Genomic DNA, 16,838 nt, shown 5'->3' with positions numbered 1-16,838 from the left:
TCCCAAGTTTTTTTGCTTGGAGTTTGCCCTTGTCTGCTGCCTACCAATAGGTCAGGTTCAGATTGCAATTAGTTTTGTAGTCTTCAAGAACTAGATGTCTTTGTATTGGTGTTACTATGGCATACTGATCAGTGAATTAGTCATCTATGCATTTTGCTCCTGAAGTGTCCATGGTGTTCACTGGCATCCCGTGCTCTTCCAGGAACATGACTTCTGCACACTGAAGACTCCCCCAGGACATTGGCAGCCCTATTGTTGCACTGTAGTATGCCTGAGACAGCTGGGGGAAAGCATACTCCCAGGTATTACTGGCCAGTGCTCTAAGTGAAAATTCAAAATTTTAAATGGACCTACTCATAGCTTTCTAGGGCAGGGCTGATTACACTAAGGCTCATAAGCTAGAGCCTCCCTGCCAAAATTATCAACAGTGCAAATTACCCTGCATCCTCTTCTGAAGGCTCTTATTCTTGGCAGAGGGCAACAGCCTTCTTTCCATGGTGCTTTCTCTTGAAGGATGTGTGAATCCTGCTTTTCATCCATCTGATCTTATGTCTATTGGTTGATACAAGCACAGATATCATCTTGTCACGGGCTGAGTATGAATGTAAAAGAAGTGTCTTCATGTACTAAGAAGAGAGACCTTGAGTATCTCCATAAGGGACGGTTCGACGAACCCCAGCCTAAAAGGTTGGCCAGAAGGGCCCATGACACTTAGGAGTAAGGAGAGGGAGGAGACATCCAGAGTGCTGAGCAGGGAGCCATATGGTGCTTGCGTGATATTAGGGGGGGTCCTTCTGAGGTACAGAACATTTATTAATAATATCCTGATGTGGAGATCTCACAGAAGTCCTGACATTCTTGTGAGTGAGGAAGCTTTCTGGAACTGTGATAAGCATCTGGAAGACTCATGAAATCATCCGTTTTGGGTTTGTAAAGGAGTTTACAGTTAGCAAATCATTATATTTTTGACTGAGAAAAAGAAGAGAAGAAAGAAAAAGAAAAAAGCCCAGTATTTTCTAAGTAAAATGGAGCTAGACTGTATCACTTTCATGAGCTCTGCGTTTGCCTAACTATAAAATAAATTTATATTCAGTAATAAAGGACAATTATACAATGTCAAATGAGCAAAATAACCACAAATTGCCAAGGGCATGTGCCAGCAGGGGCAGACAGGAATTAAAGTGAAAAAATGTGGCTGAAAAGGCCACACATTTATTAATGTAAATGCATCTAAATTAGCCCCGAAGGCAGACATTCCTGGGAGGTGATGAAAGGCAAAGAGGCATGGGCAACTCCTTTTCCCATCACTGTCCCCCACCCTTTTGAAGTGCTTGTCTAACACACAGTGAATGTCCTGGCTGTCCCTCTGCCAGCGCCGACTAACCACAAAGCTGAAGCAGACCTGCTTCCTCTCAGATTGCCGTGCTGAGAGATGGCTTGAGTTCTTCTTCGGGAAGAGCACGAGCTCCTGCGGATCCTGCTGTCATCAGCCTTGAGCAGGAGGTTGTTTCTCTGCTTGTGGGTAGGGATGTAATCCTCTGCTCCAAAAGGCATTACAGTCCCAGGGCCTTCCTGTTTCTCTCTACCGTTTTTACGATCTGAGAAGATGAAGCACTCCCATAAAGCCAAAAAAATGCATCTGATCCTAAAATCAGAAAACCCCACCAGTACCTAAAAAGAGTCTTTCTAAATTACTGTCTTTAAAAATATAACAAAACACCCAAAGTATGTCAGTAACTCACACACTTCCAAGAGCATAAAAGGAACAAAAAAAAAGTTACAACAGTTCAGCCATCTTGTGTGTGCTGGTGGACAAAAAGCATTATGAATAAGGTATTTCTGTGTGCATCTTCTCAGTTCCTTGCACGTAACAGGCAGCGTAGAGACCTCTTTCCCATTTGTATGCAAACAGGGAAGATGGTGTTTGGTCTCCTTATTCCCCACCGTCCCTCCTTGCCACTTTCATTCCCCTATCCTGTCCCTTTGGATCTGTTCCCATTGTTTCCCCGCTCTCCTACTGTTATTGTGCAACCCAGCCAAAACTTCCCAAGACTCTTCCCAACCAACCAGAGACCTCCAGAAGCTCCTAGGTGTACACACGCTGTCCCCTGCTGTACTGTTGTTTCCTTGCCCTTCCTCCAAATGCTGTCCTTCTTCTCTGGTGTCCTTCCTTCTGGCCATGGGCCATGCCTGGGAGAGCTATGGGCTCACACCAATCTCTGGTGTCTGTGGGACTCACCTCAAGTTGAACCCCTGCGCTCCTAAGCTCTCTTCTTAAGATAAAGTCTTTCTTGGGGCTGGGCTGGGGAGTCACAGGCATGGATTGTGGGAACATTGAGGTGCCTGGGAGCGGCCTGCTGACTACAGGCAGAAGGACCTTGCTCTGCACCATCAGTAGCACCCATACCTGTTAGTATCTAGAGTATCAGGTTATCCTTGGCCACATTGCAGCCAATACTAAAATGATCTTGCAGCTACCATTAAAAAATCTGGTGCTGATATAATACTTGATCTCATGGAGGTGGATTATGTTCAGCTGCAAATGAAGCTTCTGTCTACTCAGTGTACCTAATTCCCAAAAAGGATATGACTCTCTGTGCCAACTAGAGCAGCATTTGGAGGCCAACTATCCTGCTCCTCCATCCAGCAAGCTGCTTTCACCTCTGCTGCCAGGACCACCTAGCCACACATGCTACCAACTGGTATATTTTTGGCACGTCCCAGACCACATAGGTTCCAAGCATAACAAAATGTGGCTGGTTGGGAGATGGAAGCATTTACCTCTTTGTGTAGACTCTGGTTTGGACCAAGGGCAAGATTTAGCTTTGTTTTTTAAAGCATGAAAAATCAAATTTTGTCGCTTAAGCAGCAGTAACAACAAAACATGGAAGGGTTCTCAGGAACTGAAAGTAAATATCAAGCAGTCTGAAATTACCTGTGTTAGGTAGAATGTTCACAGGCCCTCCCTAGCAACCGTAACATTTAAAAGCAGGCGGCTTTCCAAGTGGTGGATGGAGCTTTGTAAGTGAGGAAACCACTTGAAGCTGTCCTGGGGAGCGGGGCTGCAGGAGGGTGCTGCGGGAGCTGCATTCTTGGGGTGGGATCGGGTTTCAGCACTCTTATGAAAAAAGCTGCAGGGGATTTGCCTGCATACCTAACGTGTATACCTTTGGTGCTCACATAGTTAGATGCAAGCAACAAATAGAATCTTCAGGTGAGATGAAGCTTCTAAAAGGCTATTAAATAACTGTAGCCAAACAATCAGGTAATTGTCTTGTAAAAATTACCATCAAATTCTTCTTTCCTAGACTGGGCTAAATTCGGAGTCTATCCAGGGCCATAAATAGAAGAACTTTAAAATTATACCAGGATTATCAAGAGCAGAATCTTTTTCTCCCTCCCTCTTTAAGACAGAGGGAAGCGTCTGTACACAGTGTTCTTATTTCTTGCTCCTGTTAAGAAGCTGACAGTAGGATATCGTAGACTTTGACTTTGCAAATTTTTAGTAAATGGGTTCTAACTGTTTAAAAGATAAAATTATTTTGCTGTCATTTTTTAAAATACGTTACTGTGCCATGCAGGTTTCACAATGATGCATATGATGAAATTGCTTTTAATGAGTGAATAGTAAAAGCACACCAGAAATGCAATGCCATGTTTTTTTCCTGCTTTGCAAGAAGTGCCTACAAGGAGTGCCTTATTCTGGAGAATAAGTCCTATGAGGAGAGGAACTGGGATTGTTTAGTTTGAAGAAGAGGACGCTGAGGGGAGACCTCATTGCTCTACTACAACTACCTCCTGAAAGGAGGTTGTAGGGAGGTGGGTTTTGGTCTCTTCTCTCAAGTGAATAATACAAGATGAGAGGAAGTGGCCTGAAGCTGCGCCAGAGGAGGTTTAGACTGGATATTAGAAAGAATTTCATTACCAAAAGAGTGGTTGGACAGTGGAAGAGGCTGCCCAGGGAGGTGGTGGAGTCACCATCCCTGGAAGTGTTTAAAGGAAATATATAGTGCTTAGCAGCATGATTTAAGCACTGAACAGTTAAATTAGGTTATGGTTGGACTTGATGATCTTCAAGGTCCCTTCCAACCAGGCTAATTCGATACAAATCATGCCTTCAGACATTAATCAATGAAATTTCCACTTATAACAATATCAGCTGAGTTCAGTATTTAGCATACCATGCACCAGAATGATCCCAAAATATATCAAGCCAGGAAGTGGATTAATTACAGCAACTCACCACCAAGCCTGAGGTATGTTTCAAGTACGCAGAAAATGTATTTCTATTTTGGACACTGACTTCTTTATGAAACTGTGCCAGGATGTCAGCAGACTCCAGTCAGACTCTTGACAGACACTCTTAGCAGCATCAGTGTCCTGGAGGCAGTAATAATTATCAAATCTATTCAATAGACAGACAGCTATCAGACATCTGTATATCCCAGACATACAAAAACATCCCCAGCCAACCATGTGGCTACCAATGGATCTGCTCAGACAAAGAAGTTCAAGAGAAGTGCCTCAGGCCAGATCCTCAGCTGCAGAAAATCAGGCAGGCCTTCCTTGTGCTGTGTGCCATTTCTTTGGAGGAAAACCCTGCCCAGCTGTCACAGGGCAACGGGAGGTCACAGAGGCAATGGGCTGGGTGGGAAAGGGAAGCTCCTGCAGTAGTTTAGGGCCAGGTCTCGGGATGACTGCATAAGCTCTGTACAGGATGGTTTACACCTCTGAAGGGACAGAAGTGGCTCTGCAAAAGAGGCTGCCTGTATCCTCTGTATCCTAACCCCAGTTTTTGCAGATGAGGGGACAGATAGCTCTTCCAAATGGGATCTGGAATTGTGTCTGTGCTCAGTGAGCTGAACAGTGCCTGGGCACAGCCTCAGGCACTGCCCTACAGTCATCTCTGCAGTGCCATTGGGAGCCTTCTCTCCTTCACCGTCTTGTCCTCTGCCACCTAACATGGTGCCCAGATGTGGTTAAGGAAATAAGAAGGCCTGCAGGCTCTTCCCTCTAGGCAATGGGGAGGTGGTGGCCCCGCACAGGAGAAGGAAAGGTGGTGTGGATGCAAGCCACTGGACTGGATTGTTCTTGCCTACAGGTGAATTCTGCAGATTTTCTGGGCAAATTATGTTCTCCTGCACCTGCCTTTACATAGTGCCCGTTCTGATGCACTCCTCCTCTGGCTGAGACGTGCCTTGCTAAAACATGAAGCACAAATCTCTGGATGCAGCAGCTCTTCTAGCATGCAGCTAAACTGAAGAAATATGCCACAGTCTGCCACTGGGAAATCCTCAAGGGAGGACACTCAGACCCTTGGCTTGAATCACTGCCTTCAAGGTAGCTTGAATGGCCACCGTTCCAGGGTAGCAAAGGTGCCCAAGGGCTGAGGGAAGTTCATATTGTGTTTTGGGAGCTCCTGGCAGTGCAGTCCAGAGATGAGTCCACTGCTGACAGTTCTGCAGCTCTGATCAGCTCCACACAGCCACCGTCAGTGATACCACCAGGAATGGCCTCTGAAACAGGAACTGTCCCTGTTTTTTTGGTCTGTATAACAGGAGGTGCCTGAGCAAGAAGAGAGGGAAGACTCTAAAAGAGAAGTTAGAACCAGATGGTAATGCAATACGGTGCTTTTCACCTCTAGGTCATCAAATCAAATCTAGCCTGTTTAGTAGTGACCAAAAATCATTTCCACATGGGCCAAGAGAATTGCAGGGTGAACATAGCAGTTGCTGCCCAAACAGACAAGATAGTCTGAAGATCAGCAGTTGCACAGTAGTTATTTGTCTGGAGAAGTCTGCAAAGTGTAAAGCTAAGTAGTTTCTGATCGGTTTATATCTCTGAACCATGAGGGCTTCTTTTCTTTGAAAATAACTTGTTTATTTTTTTTCTGTCTACTGAAGTGTAGGTTTTTTCCTTACGCTATAACTAAGAATAATTGGAACCTCCCATTTGTTTTTCTCAATAGTCTGTCTGTGTAGGGAGTAATAAATAGAAATATAAATATGACTTTTGCCAGACAAAAGAGCCAGCTCATGTTTCTTCAGTTGCATAGCAAGAAAACCTCCATCCTGAACTGCATACTAGAATTATTCTGAAGGGCAGAAGTTGCTTCTTAATATTTTAGCAGAAAAATACACAAGTTGCTGAACTAAACCTGAGCAAAATACATCAGGGAAGTTTCTCAAACACATGATGGGTCATAATGAAGTAACAGGGGAACCCAACAGTGCAGCCGTGACTCTGAAGAAGAACAGTCAGCAACAACAGTTGCTCCTGCTGCCAAACTGTGTTGATTTTAGCTAAATAAGCCAATTCAAACTTTTGCGCTTTTTTTGATACTTAACTGCAGATAGAATGCCTGTATGGGTGTTTCATACACTGCATTCCCTAAATATTGTATGGAAATGTAGCCAATACTGGCTGAAATATTATAAAAATTATTAGCATGTATCAAGAGCACTGAACTAACAGCCACTGTGCTTGGAATCTTGACTGTATTCTTGATAAACTCAGTGGAGAATTGTGCTTGAGCTAACAGTTGCTGGCAGATGAAGAAAAAGTATGTTTTTTCCCTACCTGTTCTAACCATTGAGTTTGTATTTGCCAAGACCTGCAATGGTGGGAAATCTACCTCTATGAGGAGAGCTGGGTCAAAGCAACTGAAAAATAATGTGTTACATGAGTGTGAAAGAAAATAGAATATGGTTTTAATATATTTCTTTGATGGTTTTGGTCCTCTTGAAACATAAAACCATTGCATATGTAGTGGAGGTACCTTTGTCTAAAAAAAAAAAAAAAAAAAGTATTAAATCCTAACCCTGCTGGAGTCAGTTGTTTGATATACACATACCTGACTAGATATATGTGCCAGTTTCTGCGTTTTCAGGCTACCAAAAGAGTAATTTGAAGTAGTGTGTTTTTAATTTGCCAACTAAAATATAAAATTTTGTTGCCAGTCAGATAACTATTGAAAGTCACTTTGTGTACTTGGAAAACTCTGATGCTCTCTGCTCTTCTCCACAAGTGGAATAGAAGTACTATTTATTTTGTCATCAGCTCAAGTTATTGGTGCACCTCCGGACATGGTGCAGGGCTTTCTAGCAGCAGTCAGGGGAGGTCAGTTTAATAAGCTAATAAATATTTTTTGAATGACCTGACTTTCTATTTGGTATTAAAAACTCAAAGGAGTGCCAAGTAGGATAGAAAACAAAGAATCAAAGTTCCACAGATTTTGCCAGAATTCTCCATAGATTACTGTTAGCCTCATTTATGAGGCTGCACAGAGGACTGCGAAATCTCCTTTGAACTGTAAGGGCCAGATGGTTTTGCTGTTAGATCCTAATGACCCACAGCAGTGTGCATACACAGACACCAGGGTTGCCAGTTGACTGCAAACATGCGATGGAAGCAGAATTCCTGACCTGTGCTTCCAAAACACAAGCCAGTCCTGCTTGAGACAGAGAGGGCATCCTCCCTCGCTGTTGATGGGGTCAAAAAGCATTTTTGCTATCCCCTCGAAAGGTTGATCATTTCTGTAGCAAACCACAAGTGTACCTGAACCAGAGGAGTGAATGACAGGCATGCCGTCCCATGCAGGCTAGGATAGGTTCCTGCTGGTGGTCATGAAGCTGAAAGTGGCCTTTGCCCAGAGGTGAGGGCTCTCTTCCAGGCTGCATGGGGCCCCAGTCCCAGCGTTGTATCATTCTGTGCTGGAAGAAGGAGGGAAAGGCTGGACTCGAACCAATTAAAGCTGTAGGGCAGAACAGTAGTCACTCTGCTGTCATATGGAACTGCTTGGGAGACATGATTTATTTTGGATTATATTGGTTTCAACTGGTATAATACGAACTTCCTGATTTCTTAAGGATATGTAGACAAAAAGACTTAAGTATGGTTTTACTCATCTTTTAATTTAGAACTACAAGTGTTTAAGCGACCTATGAAATTATTTTAATGATCTCTGCACAACACTGAGCTGTCAGCACTATAAATGTCATCCTAACTGGGTATTAGTTTCCATCGTGGTCGTTTAGTCTCACATCTTCATAATACCCAGTTTGAAGAGGAAGATGAACACAAAATCTAGGAGCACTGTGAGTGTGCCCTTGGAGCTTCAGGCACAACAGTCAGGGGATGATTTTCATTCAAACCAGTGCTTTTGTCTCTGATCATTAAAAATAAGTTCCAGCACTGCTCATACTAGTTGACATAGACTTGTCCTTCCTTATTTTTATAACACCATGAAAAGTCATAGGATAAGAAGTACTCCAACGAATGAGAAGTGTGACAAATTGAATTTGATACACCTTTTGACTGCTGGTACAAGGTGAATATAGACTCATCACATGAGCCTGCTCTTTTGTTCTCATAGAGAAGGCAAATAAATTGTTTGACCAGTGACTGAGTAGGCTCTAAGCATGCATCTAAGTTATTGACAAAGAGTAAAGTAACAGAATCTGAAAATAAAATTAGGAATGTCTGACAGAGCAGGAGTGGAAGAAGTGTCTTGGAGGAGATAAACAGTTGGGCCTTGAACATCTGTAACCTACAACAAAAATAAAACCACCAAAAACTTTGTGTAGTTTCCTCTCTAGATGTATTTGGTTTTGGTTTTGGTTTTCTGCTCAAAGTTAGGGATCTTACCCTGAGGTTTGAAATTATTATATTTTGCCTTAACTCACATACTTAATAGTTTAAACATGGCAAAAGAAATTCTGCTGTATTTTGTATTTGTGCTTGTGTGACAGACATTTAAATGACATGGTCATAGGATTTTTCCAGCACTGTCACTTTTTCTTACTCTCACACAGATTTAAGAACGCTACTTAAGGTTGACTTGTACTTGTATTAAGATGTAAAAAAATCCCTGAATTTTGCTTCAAAGTGTGTGGAATTTTAGCTGCTATACATTGAATATACATTACCTGTTTTTTAAACTAAGGATAAAAATAAAACATGAAGTCTGGTACTGCATGAAGTTTCCTTAACATGGGAGAGCTGCTAGCAGAGCAGAAGGTCTTACTCTGCAGGCTGCTGGAGGGATATATAATAGTTGAGAGTTCTTGTGTCTTACTTACAACTTTATTTGGCTCCAAAGCATATCTTTATAAAGCCTTTCGTCCTTGGCTTTTTCGTGGTTCCAGTCTTCTCCATAATCAAGACAATTTATCTTTCTTTCCAGCTAGTTGAACATGCGGCTGTAACACTTCTGAATAAGAGGTGTCTCCTTTGAAGCCCTGAAAAGATCTCTTAACTCAGAGAACACAAAGCTTAGCAAGTTGAGGCATTTGTTTCTGTAGTGCATCAAAAAGTTTCCAAAGGCATCACATTCAGAACAGTTACACAAATGAAAGGGAGTGCTTTGGAAATTTCTCATTACTCTTGTACGCCTCAGTTCTTCTGGTCTTGGGGTGACCTAAGTGAGCAGACACAGCAATCCTCTTAGGACTGGACCTTGCTGGATTTATCCAGCCAGCATTTGTCCAGATAGCTCTGCAGTTGGGAGAGCTGATGCAGGAAAAACAATGCCCCTGAAAACCGGCACTTGCAATGATTCAGCTGCCACAAGCTGGAGCCCTCAGCGTGACATGAGTGGGCACAGCTCCTGGTGTGTTGGTGGTATGTGCCATCGATACCAGCTGAGGGGCTGAGCACTGCTTTTGAGCTTTCATTGCTTTGCTGCTCCCATCTAAGGGAGAAAACTTAACACATGCTGAGCTCCAGATCCAGTGGAAAACAAGCCAGCAGTAAGCGAGTGCTGCCAGGGAGCTCTCAACGTGAAGCACTACAATAGCAAAGGTCTTGAATGACTAAGATTCTTGAAAGCCTTGGTCAGTATCAGAGGCAGTTTCCAACTGGGCAAAGTACAATATTTTCCCTCTGCTTTTTTATGAATGGCTGGATACGCTTGTGCTGGAGTCAGAGCCTCCTGCAAAAGCCATTCATAAAAATAACAACAAAACAAAACAAACACACACAAAAAACTTTCTAGGTCCAGTCCAGAGCCACTGGGTGCCAGAGGCTGGGAAAACACACTGGCAGCTTGAACCCCAGCTATCACTGAAAGTATTCAAGGGGCTTTTTGGTGGTCTGAAAAGTATGAAGTGCTGTGTAGAAGGGCAGCTGGTGGAATTACTGTGACACATACTAGGCAGAAAGCCAGAGCTGGCCTTGTTTCAGACATTGTCTTTCCTCTCATTGATGTGTCAGGACCTAATTCATGGAAAATTTGGTGAGTTGGCAGCTCTTTCAGAAGATCTCATTGAGCTACAGAGTGTGAGAGTCACATGAATGCAGAGTGCATGGCCAAAAATATATGGGGATTTCTGAGCAGGAGAAAACAGTCAGCCTCTAAGAATGTCTGCGGGTTTCATGTGGTTTGGGAATAAACATGTGCACAGGTGTAATCAGCAGGCAAAAAAAGAAAATAAAGCAGAAAAGCACTACTGGCAGATTACTGAAGAGCTCAGTAAATTCTGTAATTACGAGGAATTCCTTTGAAACAAGTAATTAATTTGTCCAAAGGCAGCAAATGCCCATTAATGAGTTCAGGGCTTGCAGTCCACCTGGAGAAAGCATCAGTAAAATGTGTACCTTGGTAATAGCTTCTCCATTGCTAGGGAATTTAATGGAAAGAAAAGGGTCCAGCCGGAAGTATAAAGATAGACCCAGTCATCACGTAGTTTTTTTCTCATATTTATTTGAGAGCAGAACTTGGAGCCTGAGGCACAGATACAAAAATAAAACAGCAATAGGATTCTGTTGAATTAGAAAAAGACTGAAAATAAACAAAGCATCTCTTGTTAAAATGGGACACTTGTGGTGGGCAGTCTGAATTGAATCAGTTACATTTAATTTACATTTTCATTGATCCTTCCCTCTGAAATATTGCTCTGGAAGGCCAGTTACACTAAACTGTTTATTCAGAAATATTCCAGTTATTTGCTACTACAGTCATGAAAATTAGGTTTTTGGCCATGCAGAGGGACAGCATGTTGGCTTCTGCCCAAGCGAGGCACTGAAATCATGGCTGGGATTAGGAACAGGCAGGAAGGAAGGGCAGGAAGAAAATCATTGGGTGCAATTAATACACGTTGAAAACAGAAAGCCCTAGGGGGTGGGGAAGGCAGCAGCTTTGCCCCACTGAAGTAAGAAAAGCCCTTTTGTGTTCTTGGTCTCAAGATTTCATCCTTTATCTGTAGTCTTACTGTTCTGTGCTGCTCCTAGCACCCACAAGGGTTGTCACATCACCTGGGTGGTGGTGGTGTATTTTAACTGTGCATGTGTTAGTTCCCTAAGCAGTACTCCTCTTCCTCCCCACAGTGGGGATGAAGGGCACTGGCACCTTGATGGGCTTCCTGGTTCGCAGGGGGACTGTTTCCCGTTCCTGGGTGAGAGCAGTCAGGAAGGAGACCTGTAGAAGAGCCTGTTGCTTTACCACCAGGTCCCATGTAGGCAGATGGACATGGCCTCCAATTGTCCCCACCGTGTTCCCAACCAGCTCCCTGATGGGCATCCCTGAAATCATGTCAACAGGCTCACAAGGGTCAGCATTGCTTTCGTACAGCTAGAGGTCTCAAACGAGAGCTTCCCAGGGCTGAAGCCACTGCCCCTTCCAGCCTGCTGGCTTCATCAGGGTTCAAGTTAGAATCCCTGGCTTGAAATGGGGTTGTGTGTCCCTCACACAGCCCGAGCTGTGCTTCTACTCATGTCCAGGGGGGAGGGCTTCCCCACAGCAACACACTCCACTGAAAGAGTGTGGAAAGAGCGTGTACAGCGTCAGTGGAGACAACAAAATCTCATTACAAAATTAGGCCTGACGGACGTAATATGCTAAATTAGAATTCACCTTGGTTTTAATTACACAAACTTAACATACTCCTCTGCATCCACAGCAATCTGAATTACTTCACAGCAAGGTCACATAGATAAGTATAGGAGAAGCTGAGTATGAGAGCTGGGTATGTTCATCACTCTCTTTCTGAATGTAGGCTTTGCCTGTGTTCTATTTCTGTTGTTGAAAATATTTTTTTCACCATCTGTGAAATCACTGTTAAGTGATATCAGAGAACTTTGTTTCTCACTGTGCTTTTGTTTTACTTTTCAGCCTCAACAAGTGGTTCAAAAGAAGCCTGCTCAGGTAAGAAAAGCTATTTTAAATTCTTTGAACCACTTGAAATGAAAAAATTATTCAGTATTGAAATTGGTCTCCTTTACTGTGAAGAATGAAGGGTAATACATCAACCCTATGAGCTGGGGGACAGCTGTTGGTTTGCTAGGCAGGTACCAGGGCAGCTCAAGCTCTGGCACTTGGGAATGGGAGGAGAAAGCAGTGAATGGTGCTTGCTCAGAAATGTCTTCTTTCTGCGGTGACCACTTTGTGACGGTAATGCAGGCACATGCAAACCTAGATCTGGTACAAGTCCATGTGATGGGTATCTCTGTGTGTCCTTCAGAATGGGTAGCTGGGACTGCTCAGCAAGGAGGGGAACAGGTCTAAAACCCTACTGCCCACTGGTCTAAAGGAGTTTCTAAATCCACAAAAGTAAATGTGCTGAACTTGGTAACTAGACTGGATCCATCGTGAAGAGTAATATATTTGAACTTCTGCTGTTGGATGGCATTGTTCTTCTTTAATACCTTGGACAAAGTGCAAGCTAGGGTGTCATGTAAGTGGCCAGACACTGCATTTGAGATTGCCATAATGTTCTTTCCCCAACCTACCCCATGTTAAAAAAATACCCCAAATGAACACCCTAACTCTGCCACTTGGTTACATATAAACCAACAAAGAAAAGTGGCATGGGAGCAGGTCTGTCACTTCCCAGCTGACTCCATGGGCTCTGCTGCTATACCTTGGTGAACATGAATGATTGCTGAGTCAAGAGCATAAAAGGTTCATTGCTTTACTGGAAAGAGGTCTGCTTTCTGAAGGGAACAGTACTTTTGTTTTTCTGCCTTATGGTTTTAATACGTTATTGTACAGTGTGCGTTATTGTAATGTCTACTGTAATCTGAATTAGGAGCTGTTACACAAGAAAGAGAAAACATCCTAGCTGTGAGTTGAAGGGGCGAAATGATGTAACTCTCAAAAGCACATGCAGGAGTTTAGTTTCTACAAAATAAATCAATACAGTCACAGCAATGATGAATCCTTGGCACTGGCAGTAATGATTACATCTCTGAATGGTGTATAAAATATTCAGGATGAATGTAGTAGTATTTTCAAGTGAGGTAAGTTTTGCAAGGAGAGGTAATGTCTTTTGTTAGGCCAGCTTATGCAAGAAACACATCAGTCCCCAAGGACTTACCATCTATAACCTTCTAACTACACTACACAATTCAAAGCACACCAAGTTGTTCTAATAAAAGATATTTCCTCTCCCTGGTCTCTCCTACATCCTTCAACTGTTCTGGCCACAATTGGGCTATTCCTACTAAAAACAACATGGTAGTAAATCTGCCAGTGGGCAAAAAGCCAGCCATCTCCTCTGGGGCACCTGAGAGACAGGGAGGCTTAAACCCTGCTGTGCAAAGGAGGCCAAACCCAAGAGGCAGAGGCTCCGCAAGGCTGTTCGTGTTGCGCTTTGCTCCAGTACATGACAGAGCTCATCCCCACCGGGGTCAGTGGGATACAGGTGTCTAGAGGTGGTGGCTCTGCCTGCAGCTTAACCAGGTAGAAGCCATTGCTGCTGGTGGGACATGTGTCACTAGCTCTCCAGTCTCTCCGGGCAGTTATTCCTGTGAGTATTTTGTTTGTATGAGCCCTGACACAAGAGAGAATGAAATGACCGGGACTGAGACTGCAACAAGGTATGGGAGGACAGAAAGGGGACCTGCATCTCCATCTTTTGGTAGCAGGACAAAGTAATGACAGATTCAACTGATGGCGAAACGCTGTAGGCGTTTGAACCAAAGCGTGGGGGTTACCCGAATGCATCTTCCAGACCCTTCTTTCCTGAAGCGGTGACACCAGCGAGAATGCTGTGGGGTGTTTCAGCCAGCCAGATGCAGCCACTGCTGCACAGTGCCTCAGCAGCATCTCTGTGGTCAGAGACAGAGAGAGAAAAAAGAAGGCCCTTTGACATTCCCATTAGTAATGGAAATGTTTGTATAGAAATGAGGAGGCACAGAATGCATGAACAGAGAGAGAAGGCTTTTTAGAAATCCCCAGTCGCCACAACACAACTAGTGAAATTACACTCTTTCAAGTATTTGTGTGCCATGCGTCACTCGGAGAACATTTATTTTATTTTCAATCCTTTGGCCTAAGGGATGTGCAGTAAAATTATTGACTTGTCTTTAACCCTTCCTGGTTTTAATAGGCCCTGCTCCCACGCTTACACTAGCACAACATTGTGGTTTTGCTGGGTGTGGGTGCATGCAGAGAACAAAAATCATTGCTGTGAGCAAGTGGTCCTGACAGTGTCTTCCTGAGACTGAAAGAAGGAGAAGGTAGAACTGTGTTGCCTGGGACGATCAGGAACTTCATGCTGCTGGGTTTCACTTAAGTCCGGTTGCCTTTCTCCATTTTCCTTTTACACTACTGAATTTCCCTTTAAAGGAGGGAGATTCAGACTCAGAATTAACAACAAGAACATGAGCTCATGCAGGCTTCCTAATCTGAGCTGTCTAAGGAAATAGTGATAAATTATATAAACATGGGGACTACATGGAAGTTCATGGAGGATAATGTAAATCTTACACTACATTCAGAGGAATCTCTTCCTTTTCCATCTGTTTCCTTCAAAATATCCTCCCAGATGGCTTTACCATGTGGCAGTCTGGATTAAGTTAGAAATGTATCCTTTCTTCATCAGTGGGAACACGTTACAGTCAAGAACCACTGTGTGATGGCGAGCATATTACCCCAGCCTGCCTTGATAAAAGTGGCAGAAACTCTTGGTCATGTTTCACCCCTGAGTGCCATGCCTTGAATTTTGGTGTGTTCTCAGAGATTTCTGTGAGCATTAGTTTACATCACTGTTATTCTTGTTACTGTTGCTAGTACATGTGCTGCTTGGGTTTGTGTAATTTTTAAAAATATAGAAACAGCAAGACCAGATAAAATTCTCAATTTAAAAATAACAGCTCCACCATGATCTAAATCTTTCTGTGGACATCTGCTGTCCAATTTAGGGCCCTACAGATGCCTATGTAATCTTCTGCATCATCTCCAAACATCCCCAGAGTTCTTAAGTTTTACTGTCACACATACAATAAATGCAAAATTATAATCCACTGGAAATCTACACACCCAAGTCATTAATAAAAATGTTTAACTACTATGGTCTGTATACATCTTTGTGATGATCACTGATGCACACTCTCACGCTTTTTTGGGGAAATGAAGAGAAGATGGTCAGATGTCCATGTGACATCAGTGATCTTAGCACCTTCCAGTAAATATGTGCCTAAACCTCAAAAACAAGATGCTCTTTTGAAACCCACTCTGTCTCCAAAGAATGGACAGCCAAAGCGTACAGTTGTGATGTAGTAATATTCTTAATGAAGTGGGCAATTAAGCAGTCCAAATAGAAATAGAAATTTCTCCATTTCCTCATTTTTAAGCTTTTTGCAGCAGCTGTAGCTTCAGCCATATGGGGGAGTTACACCCTTTTAAGTAAGACAAAGGAAATAGGTATTTTTAGGAAGACATCATGAAAGCTATCAAAGTTTTCTGGAAACAGGACATGCTTTTATTTGTATGATTTCTGGAGAGAAGAAATTCTGTGAGTGTAGGACAGCCCTTTGAGAATATTCTTATAATCTCTTTCAGAGGTCTGTTAAAATCTCGAATCCTCACAAAACCTTTGCATCTGAGTCCGAAAGACAGTATATCAGTCAGAAAAGTACACATAAAGTATACATAGAAAAGTGTATACAAGGAAGTGTATGGAAAAAGTACACCAAAAGTGCACGAAGTGTACTTTCTACCTAATGCTGAACACATTAGATGATTTTAAAGCAACATCCAAGAAATCAAATCCCAGCAAGAATGAAAGCTAAAAATAAACGTGTTATTTGGTATCAGAAAGAAAACAGAATTTTGCTGTATTTTTTCCTGTTACTCATTCCTTACTCTTAGTATCAATAAAGTTATGCATGTTACCTTGTCATGATACATATATACCGCACAACCTCAAGTTATATGTGTTCCCCAGCTGTATCCATCACATATGCCTATTCAGTGCAGAACACAATAAATGCTAAAAGCATCAGATAGGCTCTGCAGCCCAGGAGCTCCATCAGTGACTCACATATTAATATGTAGCCTCAAAGCAGCAGACTGAGCAGAGTTGAGCCTGGGACTCATCATGGCTGTGTGGCAGGTTCGACAATCTGAGACACCCTGGTCAGCAGGCCCATGATGCACGTGCTGCATCACCTCTCTGGGCTGTGCAGTAAATCCACACTTCCGCTTTAAGATCCAAAGGCTCCTTCTGTGTTGGATTATGCCATGGCACTCCTCTTCAACTGAGTCAGAAACTGGCTGACAAGGACATGACATCTCCAAGCAGCACGTTGCAGCAGGCAAGACTGAATCCTCCAGACAGCCCCTGACAAAGCCATGAAGCAAAAAAATACCTTGCTAAATCTGATTCCTTTTTAATCACATCAAATTAGAAATCTGTGTACTCTCGTAACTCCCTTACACACAAAAGGAGCATCAGCACCCCTCAGTTTTAACAGAAGGGGAATCAAGGCACTAGGAGACTTCCTAAAATGGGACTTGCTCACTGCAATGCTCAGCATGGATGACTTTCTGAATGCAGCACTGGTCACACAGTTGTCCATTCAATACAGACATGCTCTCAGGTCGCTGCTTTTTCCCT

The 16,838-nt window shown here is 43.1% G+C and overlaps 1 protein-coding gene across 1 annotated transcript in view; it reads left to right on the top strand.

The window, feature by feature from the left end:
- The window catches only part of HMGA2 (high mobility group AT-hook 2), a 114,300-nt gene that overhangs the window by 81,136 nt on the left and 16,326 nt on the right, over positions 1-16,838 (top strand). The window contains exon 4 of the mRNA XM_051623160.1: positions 12,110-12,142. Coding sequence (XP_051479120.1) covers positions 12,110-12,142 — 33 coding nt within the window. The remainder of the gene's footprint in view (positions 1-12,109; positions 12,143-16,838) is intronic.

Source organism: Apus apus, chromosome 1 (assembly GCF_020740795.1).
Source record: "Apus apus isolate bApuApu2 chromosome 1, bApuApu2.pri.cur, whole genome shotgun sequence".
NCBI classification, from domain to species: Eukaryota; Metazoa; Chordata; class Aves; order Apodiformes; family Apodidae; genus Apus; species Apus apus.
The sequence above is the reverse complement of the archived record's forward strand: the minus strand, read 5'-3'. Positions and strand labels throughout refer to the sequence as shown.